Below are 23282 nucleotides of genomic sequence, written 5' to 3'. Positions count from 1 at the left end.
AGATATTTTAAGGTATGAAGACATTTTTTCAAAGAAAAAACATTTAATGTCATTTTGGTGATTTTTAGGACCGGTTCACAGAAACACAGAGCAGCAGGACAGTGGAATGCATGTGTGAGACGCTGAGGTTACAACTCGTCCGCCTAGTGGCCAACATGTCCATCAACATCGGAAAGTGGAAAAAGGCGTTGTGTGTGAGCGGCTCCTTAGAAGAAAAGTTTCTCTTAAACGGTTCCGTCAGGCGATTCACATACAGAACCTTCCAGGGTTTCCAAGATGGGATCATTTTATGAATTTAGTTTTAGCGATCTGGACGCACACCGTCCAGCCAATCAGAATTAAGTATTCAAAAAGACCATAGTATCAATGTTTTCAAAACAGTTTTATTTAATATTCATATATCACTAAAATGAGTTTTTTGATCCTACTCCTCAACTACCAGAAAAATAAACGCTCTGCTTGTTTTCAAGCTGGACAAAAGAACCAAGCAAGACAAACCAACACATTATATTTCAGAGGAGCATGAGGAATCTGAAGCACTCGAGCTTCACGGAGGTCCTCGGCGCTGTGAGAAACGGGTCCCCAGAGTGTGTGTGTGTGTGTGTGTGGAGTTCAGTGAACTGCTCTTAAAGTGAGTCTCAGCGTCATGACAGACGCGTTCAGAGAAACCCAGAGGCCATCGGGCTCAGAACTTCAGGCTGAATCCCGGACCGGCTTTGGACGCGCCCTGGTTCGCACTGGTCAAATGGAAACCAGTATCTTTCAGATCATCATCACCCTGAAGAGCACAACAGAAGAGATGAGGATCAGTAACAATAACCGGGAATTACAGGAAGAAAAAGACGAGCACATGAAAAGACAGTGATTTATTAGGTATTATATTGGTCCACAGAGACAGAACTGAGATTCAGAACAGCTTTAAAGGGATAGTTCACCAAAAACATCAAAGTCGTGTCATTAAATACTCACACTTATGTCGTTCCAAACCCGTCCTTTTGTTCATCTTGATGTAATTTAGGCTTTTACTAAAGTATGCTTGAAATTCTGTTCATAATTACATCGGTTCATAATTCATTCTGTTACCGAGTCTCTTCAGAAAATCTGGACTAAACGGTTCAGATCATATATATTAGTTTTACGATCTCTTTGTGAACTTTTTGAAGCGTCACAGTGGTAGTTGCGTAACTGTCAATGGAGGGACAGAAATCTCTCAGATTTCATTAAAATATCTTACGAAAGGACGGGTTTGGAACGACAGAAGTGTGAGTAAATTATGACAATTAAAATTTTTTGTGAACTATCCCTTTAAGTAACATGAACATGAATCTGTTCACAACCCATTTTTCTGCTGTAATGATTATTATTTATTTTTTTAAAGGGATATTTTCAATGACAAAACAATAATTAAACAAATGTTAAATAAAAATAATTAAAAAAGAATAGGCTCATTTGCATATTCATAGAACTGTGCATACTAAATGAGGCAAGGGTGTCAAGTTACATTCAAGATATTTTAAGTCGTGAAGACATTTTTTTCAAGGAAAAAACGTTTAAATATGTAATTCTGGTGATCAAAGATGAGTTTTAAAGGTGCAGTGTGTAATTTTTAGGAGGATCTGTTGACAGAAATGCAATATCATATTCATAACTATGTTGTCAGTGGTGTATAAAGACCTTACATAATGAACCGTTGTGTGTTTATTAGCTTAGAATGAGGTGTTTCTCTCTACACACACCGCGGGTCCGCTTACATCCACATGTTTCTACGGTGGCCCTGAGCGGACAAACACGTTTCCTCACGATGTTGTTCTTCATGATAATATTCGCAATAAAATCGTTTTACTGAATAATTAAGTAAACCTTATTTCTTAATTTATCTTTGTAAAGAAACCTCCGCTTAACTGGCTACTCTCTGCTGTCTCAGACGACGACATCACTTCCTGTCGGCCACCATAACTTCTGTTGGGTGCAGTTCACAACCTCACCACTAGATGCTGTTAAACTTACACACTGCACCTTTAAGGGCTAAAATGATTGAGTACAGGAGGACTTTAAGAAAGATGTTGAGCTGAGAGAGAGTACCATCTGGCTGAACTGTCCTCCCTCGGGTGCGCGCGGGCTGGTTCCTCTCTTCACGCGCTGCTGCTCGCTCTTGGCCGGCCAGGTGGGGAACATGGAGGGCTCGATGGGCAGCGGCGTCTCGCGCAGGTACTCATGTTTGAGCGCCTCATCAGCGCTGATGCGCTTCGCAGGGCAGTACGTCAAGAACCTGAGACGGGGAAGCAGACTGGTGAGAGAAAGTCCTGTAATGAACATCCCTGACCTCACTGAAGCTCGACTGTGACGCTATTCTCTTCTGGAAACAAACTTTGTTGCATTATTTTCCTGTTATCTCTGTAAAGCTGCTTTGAAACACTCTGTATTGTAAAAAGCGCTGTATAAATAAAGGAGACTTGACTTGATGTCAGGAGCAGCTGATGTGAACGTCACTGCAGGAACTGGAAGGGTGGATCGACCCGCTCTATATCACAGGAACGCTTATTTTTACCTGGAATTCAACCGTCCGTCAAGGTGCCGAACATCATCTTTAAGTCATTATATATTGTCAACACTTTAGTTTTTAATGTAATATCACAGTGTTTATTCTCAATGATTTATCAGTGCACATAATTATTGTGTTAATAATCTTGAATCAGAATCATTTCCTCTTGCAGCATCTCTTCTCTTCTCTGATGACGAGGGCGGGGCTATAACCTGTCACTCACATGAGATCAGCCAATAGCAAACCACAACCATCCAATCAATTCCCCACAGACACAATCAAGCCACGCCCACATTTGTTCTTGTTCCAGAAGCGTTTCACTCGATTATACGACACGTCACATCTTCACTTTCATGTTGACTTTAAAAGTTCTTGCGCTTACATTAAAGCCCCACTGAAGTGCTTTGTCTGATGCGTTCACGTAATTTCCACTGAAACAGAAGCTAAGGCGGGGCATATTGAATGGCTCCACCCCCTTTTCAAATAGCCAATAGTGTTTAGTTTCCCTCACAGACTGACAGCATCATGGAAGCGAATCCCAGCGCTAATGAAACGCTGGATTTAATAGTAGAGGTGTGAATAAAATAGTCATTTCATTCTTAACTAACGTACAGTTTCTGAGCAACTGAACACACACTGCAACCCATATGGGTCCGGTGTTTATAGCAGAGGGGGCGGAGCTTCAGAGTCTAGAGAGCATTTGATTGGACAGAAGATGTGATGAGAAGCTGAAGTGATGTCATAAAAATCCCTGATTCATTTTAGCAGAAGTGAGAGACTAAGTTTTGAATGCTTATATCTCCTAAATGTGAAGTCTGTCGTTGTTTTGTAAGACATCAGCTTATTCATAACCTTAAAGGGACACTTCACCCATTTGCATTAAGCTTTGTATTGTTAGAAACCCAGTCATATATTATAATAAACGTGGATTTTTCATTAATTTTTCCCTGAGATGGGAGAAATAAGGATTTAAGTGTTTTACTTCCTGCTTATTATGACGTAAAAATCATCATTTTGCGTCATAATAAGCAGGAAGTCACATTTCATTGAAAAGTATAGAGACTTCAAACACTAGCTCCTCATTATTCCAGGGGGCGGGACCCGCTCACGCTACAGGCCTATTACAGATCAGTGGGTGGGACTTCACTTTCTGAAACTAAAAGTAATATCCTCCATCTTGTTTGGAAGCTAAGCTAACAGCCACTGTGGAGCCAGCTGTGAAGATATGACAATAGCGGAGGGTAACGTTACTCAATATGATGTAGAAGAAGAGGATTTCGGAAGTCTGATGCTCGAATCAGGTGTTTGTGGCTACCTTTACAAGCCGCATAGCGAAGAGCAGCCGAGGCAGAAGACCTGCCTGTCGCGGACGAGAAGCCCAGACTGGCTCGAGCTGGGGGCGGACTGGTGGCGCCGGTGATCTCACTATGCAACTACGAACACAGAGATAGAGTCCGTCTGCTGCGAAGAATTTAAACGATGCCAATTTCTCCTGGACGAAATCTCAGAATCAGACGAGGACACGGACGTTTGTGTTGTGAACCATCCTAGTTTCGCACCGCATCTGACTGAACATCCCGGTAACGTTACCATGCAATAATTCACCACTTCGAAAGAAATACAAATGAGGAGTAATTCACTAATGAGTTCGCCAACTAACTAACGTTAGACATTTTGTGTGAAATGAATTTCAAGCTCCGGTGGTTAGCTAGCCTTATAGACGGATGAGTGATTCATATGCTGTTCTGGATTAGTGGGAGTGGCTTGCGCATCTGTGCAATGTGGTGCATTGTGGGAGTTGTTGTCTTTCATACAAATGCGTCCTGAAGTTACTTTCTTTTTTTCCTCAGTCAAGAAGGCACCAAATTCAAAATTTATTTTACATTTCGACTACATATATGACCCACTTTCAATAAAGATCAATGTTCCCATGGGTGAAATGCTCCTTTAAGGCTAACATATTCATAGTAAAAGCTAAAAAACTTGCATTTTGATTTCAGGGGGACTTTAAATCATCTCAAAGAATGAGTGGCATGTTTTCGACGCCACTCAACGGTCGGCTCTGAACTCAATGGACACAAAGTAAGAGATGCTAGAGGCTGCATCCTTCGAGGTCTGCGAGGGTCGTTGTGAAGTGGGACGGTCACTAGATATCCCAGTAAATTGTAACCCAATAATTGCATTTTCAAAGCAGTCCGACAGAATAACTGTGACCGAATGAGGCACATTTACTGTGATCTTAAACGTCCTTCCTCTTTCTTCTCATGTGATTGTGGTATTTTCAGCCCGGCTGTGATGCAGATCGACTCCCTCAAACTATGCAAACAAGAACGAGAGATTTCAACTGGAGAAATAAATCAGAGACGTCTGAAAACATGTCTAAGCAGCGCTCAGATCGATGTTTACTCCAGATGAACGAGTCGCAATCGCTCAACAGACTCGATGACAGGGTCTGTAAACATCCGGAAATGCTTCAGGTTTCCAGAACAAAACACATTAAGTTTAATGCATGAAAGACAGGGAACGCATATATCGGCAACCTGACAACACTTTCAAACACATTCAATGGCATTTATAACGTCTTAGTTATAGTCTTTAGTTCTTAAGTGCTTCATAATGTGAAGCAGCTGTTTCTGCACTTCAGCAAAACAACAGCAACACACACAGTTCTTCTGTCCGTGCGTGAGGAAGGAGGACTTCCAGGACATCTGAACCTCTTATAGTCATTCCTATGACGTGTTCTACACTGCTGGCACAACAGTCGGCTGATTTACTAATATAATCACTTGAATGAACTGATATCAACAAATCAGTAAGTGTTCTGTATCATTTGATATTGTTTCCTTTAAGTTAATAAAGATAAAGTTTTCTTTACATTTAATGTAGAATATAAATACTTCAGTCCCACTTTATATTAAGTGTCTTTAAAAACTATGTACTAACATTTAAATTAATCAGTAACACTTTACAATCAAGTCTCGTCAAGTCAAGTTTATTTATATAGCGCTATACAGATTGTATCAAAGCAGCTTTACAGTATTAAATAAAAAAAATACATCAATGTTTGTTTCTAGTGGAAAACGTCCACGTTTGGTAATGCTGATCAATAGTATTGTTGATTGATTAATTAAATTAAATATCCCCAGATATCCCCAACTGAGCAAGCCAAAGGCAACAATAAGGTTTCAACTGGTAATAATTGTTAACAATGAACAATTATTCTACAGTAAATGTTTACTTCTATATTTATTAATACACTTTTAAAATCACAAGTTATTTGTTAACGCTAGAACTAACATGAACAATCAACAACTGTATTTTTCATGAACTGACTCATAGTTAGTTCATGTTAACTAATACACCAATGTTAAGAGATTAAACCTTATTGTAAAGTGTTTCCAATTAATAATTTAATACAATGCACTTATTGTGTAGATAATAGGGCCGTCATGGCTAGCGTTACGTTATATCTTCACACTCTCATTCATGCAAATGTTTTTAAACCATTCAAGTGCGATAGGAGTTAAATTAAGTCTTATATGAGCGTTAAAGGAACCGTATGTAAGAAATGTATTTCAATTAATCATAAAATGGCCCTGATATGTCTCTAGACATTAAGAAATCATGTTAATTTCAAATACTTATATCACTGACAACAGTAGTCCGGCCAGGATATTATCATTTAAAAGTGAAGTTGCAGCCCTCAACTGATGTTGTCATGTTGTGTTTTGGCCTGAAGCTCCACCCCTCCACCTATCTACCAATCACGAAGTCAGTAGTGTTTCAGCATCAGGGTTGCCAGATCTGCTCTAGTTACCACAGCTGCAGATACAAACGTGTCGGATATAAAATGCCAGCCTATCTGGCAACCTGGAGTCAGGGGGGAGGGGGAGGGGATACACCGCTCTACAGTCATTTGAAAGTGATTGCAGTACCAGTTTTGGCCACAATCTTACATACGGCTCCTTTAAGAGTTGACAATAGGATGCGTGTCAGATCTGTGTCATGTGCGTCACAAAACGCATCTAAACCGGAAAGAGCTTTAGGATCGACTGTATTAATAGATTTGACCAGAAATCTGAGGTATATTTTACAGACTGCTGAAGATACAGAACAGAGAAGCGAATGAATCCCTGATTCACAGTAACGACTGGATCCAGGCAGAGAACGGGGGATTTGCAGTTCATTGTGTGTCAATATGATGAATTTAGGGGTAAAATCCCACCCTATATATTGTATTGAACTCATCAATTAAATATTCACCATCATATATTCTGCATAAGTTTTAGTGCTGGACAATATGATGATATATATATATAACACTGATATGAGTGATCACATGGATTTAGACTTATTATTGTGTTTATATAAAGCGTTCACAGGCAGGTTTGCAGTATGTATTTCCCCGGTGTGGAAATCAGGCTCATATAAATGTGAGTAAACATGATTCCTGCTGCATGTCAATATCCATGATCACTGGATCTGTGGTGAGTTGTAAGAAACACTAAATCGAGTCCAACCTTTAGTTTAAACTGATAATCGTTTGTTTTACTGGCGTTTCCTCTATTAAACCCAGTCACTCATCAGCTCTTCTGCCACTCAGGCCGGCTGAGGGAGTGTGTTCCTGCGGGAAACTGACCTCTATATAAAGTGTGACCAATAATTCTAGTAAATATAGAAATACACAAACACATGCTAGTGTTGCGCGCTCTTACTTGTTCATGAGGTCGAAGCCCTGGTCGGACAGCAGCGCACCGAAGCGCTTACGCAGGTTGTTGTAGGGATACTCTGTGAAAGTCATCTTCTTCACCGCTGGAAGCTCACTGTATCCCGGCCAGATCTTCTCACTGGGGGAGCCCAGGTCCTACACACACACACACACACACACACACACACACACGTCAGCTGTGAACACGTCCAATCCAGCAACTCTACTGTGTTCAGTGTCTACAGTAGTGTTGACTGTGACGAGCTGTGTTCCCGAGACTGAGACGAGATGACACCAAGGTTATTAAACGATAAGTGTGACTATTAACAAGCGATATTATTGATGGGAGAAAAAAGGACACATAATATGACTGGCCTACAAGTGTTGAGTGCGGTTGCCAGATGTCACCTTGTGTTGAAATCCCCCAATCAGAGCTTTTCTCTTAAAATGCTACATTTCTGCCTGGTGTCTTACTGTAATATTAGCAATCTGGCAACCCTGTGCTCTCTCTACAGTCTACACCACAGAAGCAGCGCCGAGGAAGAGGAAGATCTTCAGTGATGAACCGTAATAAATCCAAACATGAATCTCGACTATATTGTGGTTTCTGAATAAATGTACTTCTGTAACCTCTGTGTGACGACTAGCTGATGTTGTAATGGCAGGACTACAAACCAGGCTTTCACAGATTCACTCTTTCTGCTTTGCAACTGTAGATCATTTACATGCACAAACAACTACATTTCAGACAACAACAAAAGCCCTATAAAAGAGTCTGAGGCGTGTTCAGAAATGACTCTCGAGCTGGATATCATCTTCGGTGACATGCTAACACTGAAAGAGGAGCAAATCTATGGTTTTAAATGCTAGTACTGGCACTTATAATCCCATCAAAAAACTGGGTAATACTTTATTAGACAGACCGGTTAAACAGAGATAGTAAACCAATGAAGATGGAGAATGTTCCCCGTGCTTTCAAAATAAAAGTCCAGCTTCCAAATCATCAAGCAAGCAGAAAAACGTATCGGCATATGCTTATAATAAGAACAAAAAAGCCAAATATCAGCTGATATAACGGCCTTGGTGATATAACGGTCCCCACTAGTCAATCCCACAGTCTTCACTGGCATCAACAGGCATTATCCAGCTCTGCATCCTGATAAACTCATTACTACAACTCTAATTACTACTCTTGGGATCAAGCTTTCAAAAACTGCTGTTTTTTAATTTCCCATTTGCTATTTAATTTTCTTGCCAAAAATATTGCACCGGCTGGGCAGCCAATCAAATCCCACTTTGGGCTGCACTAATCCTAATCCGGGATACTGTGCACAATAGACAGTGTTTAGAAAGGGATTCAGCAGTGTGTGTTTGCACTGGGATTCGGCAGTGTGTGTTTGCACTGGGATTCGGCAGTGTGTGTTTGCACTGGGATTCGGCAGTGTGTGTTTGCACTGGGATTCGGCAGTGTGTGTTTGCACTGGGATTCGGCAGTGTGTGTTTGCACTGGGATTCGGCAGTGTGTGTTTGCACCCTGGGATTCGGCAGTGTGTGTTTGCACCCTGGGATTCGGCAGTGGCAGTGTGTGTTTACACTGGGATTCGGCAGTGTGTGTTTACACTGGGATTCGGCAGTGCAGTGTGTGTTTGCACTGGGATTCGGCAGTGTGTGTTTACACTGGGATTCGGCAGTGCAGTGTGTGTTTGCACTGGGATTCGGCAGTGTGTGTTTGCACTGGGATTCGGCAGTGTGTGTTTGCACTGGGATTCGGCAGTGTGTGTTCTGGGATTCGGCAGTGTGTGTTTGCACTGGGATTCGGCAGTGTGTGTTTGCACTGGGATTCGGCAGTGTGTGTTTGCACAGGGATTCGGCAGTGGCAGTGTGTGTTTGCACTGGGATTCGGCAGTGTGTGTTTGCACTGGGATTCGGCAGTGTGTGTTTGCACTGGGATTCGGCAGTGTGTGTTTGCACTGGGATTCGGCAGTGTGTGTTTGCACCCTGGGATTCGGCAGTGTGTGTTTACACTGGGATTCGGCAGTGTGTGTTTGCACTGGGATTCAGCAGTGTGTGTTTGCACTGGGATTCGGCAGTGTGTGTTTGCACTGGGATTCGGCAGTGGCAGTGTGTGTTTGCACTGGGATTCGGCAGTGTGTGTTTGCACTGGATTCGGCAGTGTGTGTTTGCACTGGGATTCGGCAGTGTGTGTTTGCACTGGGATTCGGCAGTGGCAGTGTGTGTTTGCACTGGGATTCAGCAGTGTGTGTTTGCACTGGGATTCGGCAGTGTGTGTTTGCACTGGGATTCGGCAGTGGCAGTGTGTGTTTGCACTGGGATTCGGCAGTGTGTGTTTGCACTGGGATTCGGCAGTGTGTGTTTGCACTGGGATTCGGCAGTGTGTGTTTGCACTGGGATTCGGCAGTGTGTGTTTGCACTGGGATTCGGCAGTGGCAGTGTGTGTTTGCACTGGGATTCGGCAGTGTGTGTTTGCACTGGGATTCGGCAGTGTGTGTTTGCACTGGGATTCGGCAGTGTGTGTTTGCACTGGGATTCGGCAGTGTGTGTTTGCACTGGGATTCAGCAGTGTGTGTTTGCACTGGGATTCGGCAGTGGCAGTGTGTGTTTGCACTGGGATTCGGCAGTGTGTGTTTGCACTGGGATTCGGCAGTGTGTGTTTGCACTGGGATTCAGCAGTGTGTGTTTGCACTGGGATTCAGCAGTGTGTGTTTGCACTGGGATTCGGCAGTGTGTGTTTGCACTGGGATTCGGCAGTGTGTGTTTGCACTGGGATTCGGCAGTGTGTGTTTGCACTGGGATTCGGCAGTGTGTGTTTGCACTGGGATTCGGCAGTGTGTGTTTGCACTGGGATTCGGCAGTGTGTGTTTGCACTGGAAGTGATACATTTCGGTTCCGAAAACTAAAAAGATTAAATTATGATTAGGGACGCACCGATATGAACATTTTGCCTGATACCGATAATTATTAATATTTGAAAGCCGATAACTGATATATTGGCCCATGAATCTGAATCCAAATTTTTATATAATTTTCGAGAGCCTGATTACAAAATCAAAAGTCTCACCAGTAAAAGCCTCGTTCCAAACACACGATTATGATGTTCTCATGATCAGACTTGCACTGAACTGTACTTTCCTTTTCTGAAGTGATTCCAATCATATTTCAAGCAATTGATAACCGTCATATTGAACAGTGCGGATCTGAAGCGTCTCAGCTGGAGGAGATAATACATTATTCATCGGCTTTAATATATCGGACAAACTTTTTTATCAGGCCGATAACGATAACTTTAAAAATGAACACATCAGCTGATACCGATATGGTGGCCGATATATCGCACATCCCTAATTATGATGTAAAAATAAGTGTTTATTTATCACGATTAATCTGTATATCTGCATTATTGCGGCCACCGAGCGCTTTTAAAAGTCATCAGCCACTGGTGGTTTGTGTGCAAACTAATACTCTATGATACAGACGACTCTCCTGGTCCCTCCTAACAAACAATGTAACAAAAATAAATTCATGCACATGATTATCAGCAACATCATATATACAGTAGTTTGAATGTCCTCAGCAACTATAGATCAACATACTTTTTATTAATTACTTTTTTTGCAATGTCTATTCATGTGTGCAGACGTCTGTGTGGTGTTATGCGTGTAATGGGTGATGAATGTTGCTCCTGGTACAGTCTGTGAAAACAACTCTCTATCGAGGACAATAAAGAATGAATATGAATATCAACACTGATGAGTATATTGTAATAGCCTTATCAGAAATCACTGGTTTAATTAACTGAAGACATTCAGGATGTGATGAAACATACCTTGAAAATTTTGTTAATTTGATCAATCTCGGATTTGCCAGGGAATAGAGGCTTCTGGGTGAGCAGTTCTCCGAATATACAGCCCACCGACCACATGTCCACGGCTGTGGAGTATTCCTGTCAGGAGACACATGAGAGCATGTACTGATCAAAATCTGATCACACAACAGAGCGAGAGCGAGCGTCTACCATCAACAAACTCGACTCCAAGAGTGATGATTTACACCTGATGAAGACGAGACTAAAGAAACATCCAAAATATCAATGCAATATCATTTATCAGAACTTTATTACAAAACATTCCAGTACAAAAACAATACAGCATGTGCAGCGATTAATCACACCCAAAATAAAAGTCTGTGTTTGCATAATATGTGTGTGTGTGTGTGTGTGTGTGTGTGTGTGCGTTGTATAATTATTCTGTATATATAAATATACACACATGCATGTATATATTTCAGAAATATTTGTTATTTATATATAATATAAATGATATATAAATATATATATATATATATATATATATATATATATACAGTATATATGCAAATATTTCTGAAATATATACATGCATGTGTGTATTTATATATACAGAATAATTATACAACGTACACACACACACACACACACACACACACACACACACATATATATTATGCACACAGACTTTTATTTTGGATGTGATTAATCGCAGGGCTTGAATTTCAGCGCGGGATTGCGGGTATTGCGCATAATTTTAATCATTCCCGCAGGTCTCCCACTTATAATGCGGGAAATTCCCACAAACATTGATTCACTTTAGCATGTAGGTTGTATTAGTAAATTAATCCACACAGATTATAAAATCAAATCAGTCATTTTAAAACTGTCTGCGAGACGCAATTTCATAAACAGCGTTAATGATTCAGCGTGAGTGATTCAGCGTGAGTGATTCAGCGTGAGTGATTCAGCGTGAGTGATTCAGCGTGAGTGATTCAGCGTGAGTGATTCAGCGTGAGTGATTCAGCGTGAGTGATTCAGCGTGAGTGTTCAGCGTGAGTGATTCAGCGTGAGTGATTCAGCGTGAGTGATTCAGCGTGAGTGTTCAGCGTGAGTGATTCAGCGTGAGTGTTCAGCGTGAGTGATTCAGCGTGAGTGATTCAGCGTGAGTGATTCATAGGGCTGGGCAAAAAAATCGATTTTTCGATTAATCGTTTTTTAAAATGTGGTCGATTCAAAATCAATTCTCAAACGCCAAGAATCGATTTTTTTCCATCTTTATGTATTAGTTTTCCTCCACTGTTCATAGGCTTGCAAACTCAATTTTATAGCTAATGCTGTGAGATTTTATGGTAGTTTTATCTAAATCATAAAATAACCTCAATTAGTGCTGCACGTTTAATCATATCGCAATCGCTATGACAAGCCTATACGCAATTAGGGTATATGACCAAAATGCTGCCAAAATGCTGTCGTGACTGTGACAGAAAAACTTGCGATGATATCGTGCGTGCGCACAAGACAGCACAGAATAGAATTATCTTTCGCGCTTGAACGAAGAACACACACAATTATGCCAAAATGTATTTTTGTCGAGTATCTTTATAACTAAGAGCAGTCTTATGACGAACGTGAAGAGTTGTGCCTCGTGAGAGAATGAGTCCGCGTGTGAGTTCCGCGTCTCTGTCAACAGCGGCTGGTCTTAAAGGGACAGTACACTGTAGCCACTAATTATCTCTGTCATTTAAGTTAATCAAAGAACAAAGAGAACAGAGAAAAACACTCACTGCTCTTGAATAAAGAACTTTTGTAACTTTGATTAGTCAATATATAATTTATAATTAATGCAACACAGACTGTTTGATCATTTTATTCAATTTCTGTATGGCCTAGCTGTTAGACAGGAAGGGCACATATTATATTATATGCAACGTTTTTATATGTTGGTTTATGTGAGGATTGTTAACCTGTTTGATCAAGACATGCGACTGTTCTGACTTGTCCAATTTTCAGCATCAATTTTTCATCTTGCATCAAAATCCTGTCTATTCATTGTATGCATTTGAAATATAGAGTTGGGTTCTGTTTTAATGTACCCAAGTGTACCTAAAATAAAAAGAGTTTAATATACAGGTTTGTAGCTCTTAATTTCTTTTTATTAATTAAACACTTGAAAACTTGTTCACTTTTTTTTCTTTTCTTTTTCTTTTTTTAATAAATATAGGATTTGTATTTAATATTCATTGAGTGAGTCGAATCGAAATTAATTTAGAATCGAAATTGGAAAAATCGAATCGAGAATCGAAATCGAAAATCGAATCGAGAATCGAAATCGAATCGAATTAGAGCTTGCGAATCGAAATCGAATCGAATTGTAACATCTGAATCGATACCCAGCCCTAGTGATTCAGCGTGAGTGATTCAGCGTGAGTGATTCAGCGTGAGTGATTCAGCGTGAGTGATTCAGCGTGAGTGTTCAGCGTGAGTGATTCAGCGTGAGTGATTCAGCGTGAGTGATTCAGCGTGAGTGATTCAGCGGTGCTGCGTCTCCTATCAGCTCGTTAAGAGATGCAGGCGATAATACACTCTCACGTTTCAGGAGTCGGGATAGACGGGATTGTCACTTGCATAATCGGGCCAGCATTGCATCATGAGTAACTAAAGTTTACCATTTGCACGTCTTTTAAAGTCTTACCAGTTTAAACATTCACGCGATTTTAAACTATTCGGTACTTGCATTTTACATTTACATTACTTTTACATTTGATTACTTTATTCAGTCTCTGTAGTATTTCTGAATACTAGTGTTAGACCTAAGCAAACACTTTTCTCTTTATTTGGATCTTTATTCTATTGTATTTATTTGTGCTACTTTTTTTAATTTAATTCAAAGATTGAAATCAAGCTTCCTTGTGTTGTGTAAATTCTTAAGAACAAAATGACCCCATTGTAAGAATGCAATGAGTGAGCATACATTTAGGCCAGATACATGTAATAAAAAAAAGTCTAAACTCCCCCCCCCCAAATTAAAAATTCCCCCCCATAAGAATCACCTAAGGGGGGATTTCCCCCCCATTTTCCAAAATGAAATTCAGGCCCTGAATCGCTGCACAGCCGAAAACAAAACAAAACTTTTGACGTTTACAAAAGAGTATTCACATATATGAAATATAAATCGACATCATGGGACGTCGTCTTCACTTCTGATTACAAAATATATACTATATAGCAAATCTGATTGTTTGTATCTTTTCAAAGTGCAAACTGTATAAGGCATGAAAATATTAGGATATTATTAACATTATGATTTTATGTAAAGCTGTCAAAACAACGTGTATTATACAAATAAATCTGACTCGATTTGCTTTGAGGATTGTCTTCGGGATTATGGGTAGTGGAGTATTTACAGGCGTATATGTAACGGTTTCATGTATTAATCACCTTTTTTACTGTCAATTTGTGAACAGCTTTTAACAAAACTTTAGTTCATCTATAAAAGGCTGATGTTTATGTGACGTTTGTCGGGGAAATCGAACGGATGACGTCACGTGTGCTCCCGACAGGTGTCGCTAATAACAAGGCTTTCCAAATTGTACATATAGGCTCTTTAAACAATATTTCTGTATCTTCTACAGGAGCATAAGTCTTCACTTCATCTAAAGCTCACGGCAGGTCCGTCTTAAAGGCTTATATGTTTTTGTTTACTGCGAAGAATATGTTTGGATCCCAATGCTTGCTCTCTGTACACACATTACATTGTATTTAGTGATTATTTCTGGGGCGTCCTGATCTCCGGCTCTGTCCTGCAGGTGTGTGTGTGTGCGTGATGATGATGTCATCGACTGACCTTTGCCCCCAGCAGCAGGTCAGGTGACCGGTACCACAGCGTGACCACCACAGGTGTGTAGGGCTTGAGCGGAGAGCCGTACTCTCGTGCCAAACCAAAGTCTCCAATCTACAAAACACATTCACATCTTAGCTAATCTTCTGAATATCACAGTCATATTAACAGCATTAAAGGGACAGTTCACACAAAAACAATATATATATGCAAGCAAGTGATGATGTGTAACTAGCAGGGCTGGGCATTGACACAAACTTCATGATTCAATTCCGATTTACAAGCTTGTGATTCGATATAGATTAATTTGGATACACACTGCCGTTCAAAAGTTTGGGATCGGTACTTTTTGGGGGGGGGGGGGGGGGGGCATTTATTTGACTAAAAAATACAAAAAAGTAATATTTTAAAATATTATTACAATGTAAAACAGCTGTTTGTAAATATGTGAATATATATTGTAAAATGTAATTTCATCAAAGCTGAATTTTCCGCATCATTCCTCCAGTCTTCAGTGTCACATGATCCTTCACAAATCATTCTAATATGATGAAACATTCATTATTATTCTCAATGTTGAAGACAGTTGTGGACACTTATATTTCAGGGTTCTTTGAAGAATAGAAAGTTCAAATGAACAGCATTTATCTTTTGTAACATTATAAATGTCTTTACTGTCACTTGCTGAATAAAAGTATTGATTTCTTTAATTTCCCCCAAAAACAGAACCTACTGACAAACTTTTGTTACAACGTTTAATGTTACAAAAGATTCTATTTAAAATAAATGCTGTTCTTTTGAACTTTCTATTCATCAAAGAATCCTAAAAATCCTGTTTTCATCATTGATAATAATCATAAATGTTTCTTGATCATCAAATCCTCATATTAGAGTGATTTGTGAAGGATCATGTGACACTGAAGACTGGAGTAATGATGCTGAAAATTCTGTTTTGATCACAGGAATAAATTACACTACCATATATTCACATAGAGAACAGCTGATTTGCACTAAAAAACACATTAAAGACACACAAACACACAGACTTTGTTTCATATCAGAAGTGTAAAAGCTGACTGTGATTATTGGATGGCAGGAGCTACAGATAGTGTTAGTTAGTTTAGTTCTCGCATCAACTGAAAGCAGAACTGACTAGAAGATCGAACTTGAGATTTAATAATCAATCAGTTGATACAATCAAAAGTCAATATGTTTAGCCCAGCCCTGGTAACGGATGAATCCAGCTGATAGCCAATCTTATTAGGCAAATGCTTTATTTCTTATAGGAAAATATCATTAATCTGAATAAAAAGAGTTTCCATGTGAGTGCTGTGATGAGGTCACGGCTGTCTGACCTTCAGGATGCCCTTGTGGCTGAGCAGCAGGTTTGAGGTCTTCAGGTCCCGATGAAGGATCCAGTTATCATGCAGATGCCGAACACCCCTGAGCAGCTGGATCATCAGGGTCTTGACCTCGCCTCAACGGGACAGAAACAGCTTAAGTCAGCCTCGACATCGAGTCACTACAGTGCGTGCAGAATTATTAGACACGTTGATTTTCTGATCATATTTTTTTTTTTTCAGGCAGCAAAATAAATATATAAATACATACAGTATATATGACCCTGGACCACAAAACCAGTCACATGGGTCAAGCTTTTGAAATTGAGATGTACACATCATCTGAAAGCTGTATGAATAAGCTTTCCATTGATGTGTGGTGTGTTAGGATAGGACAATATTTGGTCGAGATACAACTATTGAAGATCTGGAATCTGAAGGTGCAAAAGAATCGAAACATTGAGAAAATCTCCTTTAAAGTTGTTCATTTATGTTGGCGATTGTGAAGCATTCACTCACACAAATACATGTTTTATATATTTACAATAGGAAATTTACTAAATATCTTCATGGAACATGATCTTTACTTAATATCCTAATGATTTTTGGCATAAAAGAAAAATCCATAATTTTGACCCATGTTGGCTATTGCCACAGATATCCCCGTGCGACTCGAGACTTACTGCCAAAACATTCTGGAAGATGAATTCTTCAAACCGTGGCACAAGAGGATCTGCTGCTGGTCCCTCAAGACTCACTCTCCATCTGTCGGTCTATAACGCCTATAAAGACCAGTCTTCATGTGTTTTACTACACTTCAGCTTGTGATTCTTATTAAAGCGTAACTCTCGCCAAAATGCAACCTGTGGTCTTTTTGTTAGTCTACCCGAGGCAAACTTTCATTTAAAAGCAGAATTAGGATGGAAACGCCACTAAGTTTGACCGTATTTTAGTTTTCGGTCAAATGGCCTTGTGAAAGGGAGTGAATGGGAGTGCTTGAGGCATGACTATGATAGCATCAAAATCACTATTTTTAAAACACTAAGAAGGCTCGACACAACATGAAACTGTGCTGGAAGTATCACCAGAGGCTCTACACATGAACATTGTTTGTGTACACAGAGTTTACTAAAAAAAAAAATATTTTGTACGTCTCACTTTATCAGTTAGTGTTTCCGGAGGCAGCACTCCCATTCACAAGGCCATTTGACACGAAACTATGGTCAAACTTAAAAGTGGCGTTTCCATTCTAATTATGCTTTTACACGAAAGTTTGCCTCGGGTAGAGTAACACAAAGACCCTAGGTTGCATTTTGGCGAGAGTTACGCTTTAAGAAGTAATTTTTTAAGGATTCTTTACCTAATGGACTACAAGATAAACCTGAAAAACATCGTTCATTTCATTTATATGTTTGTTCTGTTGTATTTATTTGTGCTATTGCTCATAATTTGATTATTGGTTCCCATGTTTTGCTTACTGTTTAAGTTAGTTAATCTAGTAGCTTTTGGTGTCATAACCTTATTTATCATGGTTACATGTGTCAAAAATAATGAGAACAATACTAGGCTTGTTTTATAGGCCAATTTTCTTTTCATTTACTTTATAAATTTTTTGTTGTGGAGCCAGTGAAAAATTTGAACCACTGACCCGATCAGGCCAGTAGAAAACATACTTCGCGTTGAGTCCTGGATTGTTATTAAGATCTTTTAATTTAATTATTTAATTACTATCATTTTTAGGACTCCACCTAACCCAAGTCTCTGAGATCCTGATATCTAAAAGGGTTCCTGATGGTTTCACACTTCATTCTTCACTGTTTCGCAGTTAATGTGTCTTTTCTCCTCCACCTGTAGTTGTGTCTGACCCTGCTGACCCAATGAGCCTTTCACTGTCCACTGGTCATGCTTTAAAGCTGCTCTAAGTGATGTCACGTGTTTTTTAGGCCAAAACATTTTTTGTCACATCCAGCAAACATCTCCTCACTGTCCGCTCGCTGCCTGTCCCCTGAACACACTGTAAAGACACGCGGTCTCTGTAGACACCACAGGCTCCACAAATGGCAACAAAAACAAACTGGCCCAGCCTGGACCACGAAACATAACAAACAGTGTTCCAGCCAATCACCGACAAGAATGATTTGGGGGTGGGGGGGGGGGGGCAGCTTTGACTCCAGTTTCTAGAACTGTATTCTTCTCATGGGCATTTCATCATATTTGTTATGAGTTAAATCTCTTTTTTGGCTTATTTCATCTGTCAAAGAAAACGTGTCTAATAATTACCCACACCTGAATATAAGCCGTTTTTCATTTCCAGCCTTCAGGAACTATTATATATCACTTAAATATGATTAAATACTACATTAATAGTAGTTATTAAGACTAATGTGGTTTGGAATTGGTCAAAAGTGCCTGAAAAAAAAAATCAATGAGCCTAACAGACATCATGAATTCCCAAGGTTAAGGTCATAGGTCATACCAGGCAGGAAGGGCTGTTTCATGGTCTCCATGAGGCTCTTCAGGTCATGCTCTACATAATTCATCACAATGTAGATTTTATCCATATTACTGCCGACGACGATCTCCTGCAGGACAAGCACACACTCATTAACAACCACCAACTACACAGGTTATTAATATTATTACAATAAAATTGCTTTAATAGCTGGTAAGAATGTTTAAGGTCTCATTTATTAAAATGAGTTAATGATTTAATTTAAATGAACTGACAGTGAGCAATATATATTTCAAAACATTTAATAATCTTTGTCACTGTTAGTTAATAAGTGAACAGTGGCGTCTCATATCAGCGATATCATATTTCACACGAGGAGGGATCCAGTCTAGATGAGTTTATGGTTTAAATATTTCCTCTACTCTAACAGAGGGTTTGATTAATGAGGCGTATATATGCAAGGTTTTCTTCCACTGTACTGGGGGAAGACTTGGGGGAAGACTTGGGGGAAGACTTGGGGAAGACTTGGGGGAAGACTTGGGGGAAGACTTGGGGGAAGACTTGGGGGAAGACTTGGGGGAAGACTTGGGGGAAGACTTGGGGAAGACTTGGGGGAAGACTTGGGGGAAGACTTGGGGGAAGACTTGGGGGAAGACTTGGGGGAAGACTTGGGGGAAGACTTGGGGGAAGACTTACTGTTCCTACAATCATTTCATTTAATTTTTTCAGATCGATTTATTGTAGTGGAGCCATAATAATAATAATACTTATTGTTGCACACTTCCTTTTTCTTTCTCTTTCTCTCTTCCTTTTTTCTTTCTCTCATCCTTTTTTCTTTCTCTTTCTGTCTTCCTTTTTCTTTTTTCTTTCTCTCTTTTAATTTCTCTTTCTCTCTTCCTTTTTTCTTTCTCTTTCTCTCTTTCTTTCTCTTCCTTTTTCTGTCTTCCTTTTTTCTTTCTCTTTCTGTCTTCTTTTCTTTCTCTCTTCCTTTTTTCTTTCTCTTTCTCCCTTTTTCTTTCTCTTTCTCCCTTTTTCTTTCTCTTTCTCCCTTTTTCTTTCTCTTTCTGTCTTCCTTTTTCTTTCTCTCTTCCTTTTTTCTTTCTCTTTCTGTCTTCTTTTCTTTCTCTCTTCCTTTTTTCTTTCTCTTTCTGTCTTCCTTTTTCTTTCTCTTTCTCCCTTTTTCTTTCTCTTTCTGTCTTCCTTTTTCTTTCTCTTTCTCCCTTTTTCTTTCTCTTTCTCTCTTCCTTTTTTCTTTCTCTTTCTCCCTTTTTCTTTCTCTTTCTGTCTTCCTTTTTCTTTCTCTTTCTCCCTTTTTCTTTCTCTTTCTCTCTTCCTTTTTTCTTTCTCTTTCTCCCTTTTTCTTTCTCTTTCTCCCTTTTTCTTTCTCTTTCTGTCTTCCTTTTTCTTTCTCTTTCTCCCTTTTTCTTTTTGTCTTCCTTTTTCTTTCTCTTTCTCTCTTCCTTTTTTCTTTCTCTTTCTGTCTTCCTTTTTCTTTCTCTCTTCCTTTTTTCTTTCTCTTTCTGTCTTCCTTTTTCTTTCTCTTTCTGTCTTCCTTTTTCTTTCTCTTTCTCCCTTTTTCTTTCTCTTTCTCCCTTTCTCTTTCTGTCTTCCTTTTTCTTTCTCTCTTCCTTTTTTCTTTCTCTTTCTGTCTTCCTTTTTCTTTCTCTTTCTGTCTTCCTTTTTCTTTCTCTTTCTCCCTTTTTCTTTCTCTTTCTCCCTTTTTCTTTTTCTGTCTTCCTTTTTCTTTCTCTCTTCCTTTTTTCTTTCTCTTTCTGTCTTCTTTTCTTTCTCTCTTCCTTTTGTCTTTCTCTTTCTGTCTTCCTTTTTCTTTCTCTTTCTCCCTTTTTCTTTCTCTTTCTGTCTTCCTTTTTCTTTCTCTTTCTCCCTTTTTCTTTCTCTTTTCCTTTTTCTTTCTCTTTCTCCCTTTTTCTCTTTCTCCCTTTTTCTCTCTTTCTCCCTTTTTCTTTCTCTTTCTGTCTTCCTTTTTCTTTCTCTTTCTCCCTTTTTCTTTCTCTTTTCCTTTTTTCTTTCTCTTTCTGTCTTCTTTTTTTCTTTCTCTTTCTCTCTTCATTTTTCTTTCTCTTTCTCTCTTCATTTTTCTTTCTCTTTCTCTCTTCATTTTTCTTTCTCTTTCTCTCTTCCTTTTTTATTTCTCTTTCTCCCTTTTTCTTTCTCTTTCTGTCTTCCTTTTTTATTTCTCTTTCTCCCTTTTTCTTTCTCTTTCTCCCTTTTTCTTTCCCTTTCTCTCTTCCTTTTTTCTTTCAGAAAACAGAAAGAAACCGGATGTTTGTCAGTTTATTCGGTCTTAAAGTGACATCAGCCTAATATTCCTGCTGTTCTCGGTGTCATTTATTTTAATAAAACAATAAAATACAGCTTTAACGAAGATGAACAAATAGTCTTATTTTACATTTAGGCTTAATTATTGATTCTGTACCTGAATAGTGTTAGACTGTAACTTTGTTATTTAGTGTTAATCTCTGCTTGAGTATTTGTGTATTTGTTCTTATTTTATTACTGACTGTTCACTTGTTTTCAATAATGTGTGAACTTTATCAGTTAGACTAGCAGTGTTTGATGTGGTATCGAAGAACTTCAAGTGAGCTTTAAATAATAACTGAAAAGCATGCGTGTGTGTGTGTGTGTTGTCTGACCCTGACGGTGACGATGTTGGGGTGCTGGGCCTTCAGGATGGTGTTGATCTCCCGCAGAGAGGTGATGGGGAAGCCCTCCTTCTCCTTCTCCATCTTCAGGCGCTTCAGGGCCACGATCTCATCAGTCTTCTTGTCCTTCGCTCGATACACCACTCCATACGTGCCTTCCTCAATGCGGTTCAAGCACTGGAACTCCTCTACGCTCCGACAGCCCTGAGCACAGACAGCAGAGAGAGAGTGTGTGTGTGAGAGAGAGAGAGAGAGAGTGTGTGTGTGTGTGTGTATGTGTTTGAGTGTGTGTGTGTGTGTGTACCTGTAAAGCGGGCAGGTATTTGGGCAGCTGCTTCTTCAGCTCCACAGGAGAGATGGGAGGAGACTCTGGGATGTAGTTCTCCTCAGGAGTGGCTGAGTGAGACGGAGACTGAGGCGTGACGTCGACCGGCTCTTCCTCTTCTTCCTCGGCCTCCTCTTCCTCAACGCTCACCTCAGAGTCGTGATCAAACCGAGACTCGGGAACTGGCAAAACAACAACACACTCACATTTATACCAATGAACTCACAAGACTTGAGGAAAATATTCATGACCTTACATGTTAAAGGTGCAGTGTGTAAGTTTAGCGGCATCTAGTGGTGAAGTTGTGAACTGGACACAATAAGTTACGGTGGCCGACAGGAAGTGATGTCGTCGTCTGAGACAGCAGAGAGTAGCCAGTTAAACAATGAGGTTTCTTTACAAAGATAAATTAAGAAATTATGTTTACTTAATTATTCAGTAAATCGATGTTATTGTGAATATTATTGTGACTTGTTCATCATTGTGTCAGTGTTTTATTCGCTGACTTTAGCTGAAGCTTCTTTACACGAAGAACAACACAGTGAGGAAACGTGTTTGTCCGCTCAGAGCCACCGTAGAAACATGTGGATGTAAGCGGACCCGCGGTGTGTGTAGAGAGAAACGCCTCATTCTAAGCTAATAAACACACAACGGTTCATTATGTAAGGTCTTGAAAACATAGTTATGTTTATGATATTGCATTTCAGTCAACAGATCCTCCTAAATATTACACAATGCACCTTTAATTAATAAAAATAAATGTTTAAATTTCACCATAGCATATCTTAACCAAAATTAGTCACTATGACTTATCCCAAAAATTCTGGGTTTATTTTTTCCCCCAAAACTTTTCCAGGGAAGTAATTCCGTGATTTTCCAGGGTTTTCACGAGCTCTGCGCAGTCCCATCATACCATGTAAGAGATATTTGAGAATGCTACAATATAAATCTCAATAAAAGCAATGCTCACTGGGAGGAATGTGGTTTCCATTCTCTCGGTCCTCTTCCTCCTCCTCTGACTGTTCCTCATCACTCAGGACTCCTGGGGAAACACATTCTCAGAAATTACAGTTTTCCAAATCATATTAAAAATGTACATCGTTTAATGTCCCAATGCACTCTGAAAGTAAAGCACAGAACATATAAACATCCGGACATGATTATGGTTCATGTGCTCAACAGATACGTGTGTGATGCTCAATGCATACAAGTAATCTCTGATGTAATGTGAGCAGAAATGTGGCAATAGACATTTCATATTTCTCTTTAATCACGACAGATGTGACTGATTTAATTGTGTCGGGGCATTTTTTGCGCCGTATGTTGAACTTGTGGACTTTTCTGTTCATTTTGTGCCACTTTTGACCAAACACGTTCATTTCTGACCGATCTGTACTGATAAACCAATATAAACACTAGGATAGAACTATTGAATATACATGGCGTGTGAGTGTGTGTGTGTGTGTGTGTGAGAGTGAGAGTGAGTGAGTGCAAGTGTGAGTGTGTCTGCATGTGTGTGTCTGTGTGTGAGTGTGAGTGTGTGTGTGTGTCTGTGAGAGAGAGAAATGTGAGTGTGTGTGAGAGAGAG

General features: G+C 39.6%; 1 protein-coding gene across 1 annotated transcript in view; it reads right to left on the bottom strand.

Annotated features, from left to right (window-relative positions):
- Positions 1 to 363: 363 nt before the first annotated feature.
- The window catches only part of LOC309513408 (cyclin-dependent kinase 11B-like), a gene marked incomplete at its 5' end in the record, with an annotated part of 28262 nt that continues 5343 nt past the window's right edge, over positions 364 to 23282 (bottom strand). The window contains 10 exon segments of the mRNA XM_082189200.1: positions 364 to 778; positions 2083 to 2269; positions 7258 to 7406; positions 11095 to 11211; positions 14921 to 15028; positions 16270 to 16391; positions 18731 to 18836; positions 21361 to 21573; positions 21674 to 21876; positions 22665 to 22736. Of these exon segments, the coding sequence (XP_082045326.1) occupies positions 686 to 778; positions 2083 to 2269; positions 7258 to 7406; positions 11095 to 11211; positions 14921 to 15028; positions 16270 to 16391; positions 18731 to 18836; positions 21361 to 21573; positions 21674 to 21876; positions 22665 to 22736 (1370 nt within the window). The 3' untranslated portion in view covers positions 364 to 685.

This window comes from Leuciscus leuciscus, assembly GCF_965113295.1.
Source record: "Leuciscus leuciscus genome assembly, chromosome: 13".
Taxonomy (NCBI): domain Eukaryota; kingdom Metazoa; phylum Chordata; class Actinopteri; order Cypriniformes; family Leuciscidae; genus Leuciscus; species Leuciscus leuciscus.
The sequence above is the reverse complement of the archived record's forward strand: the minus strand, read 5'-3'. Positions and strand labels throughout refer to the sequence as shown.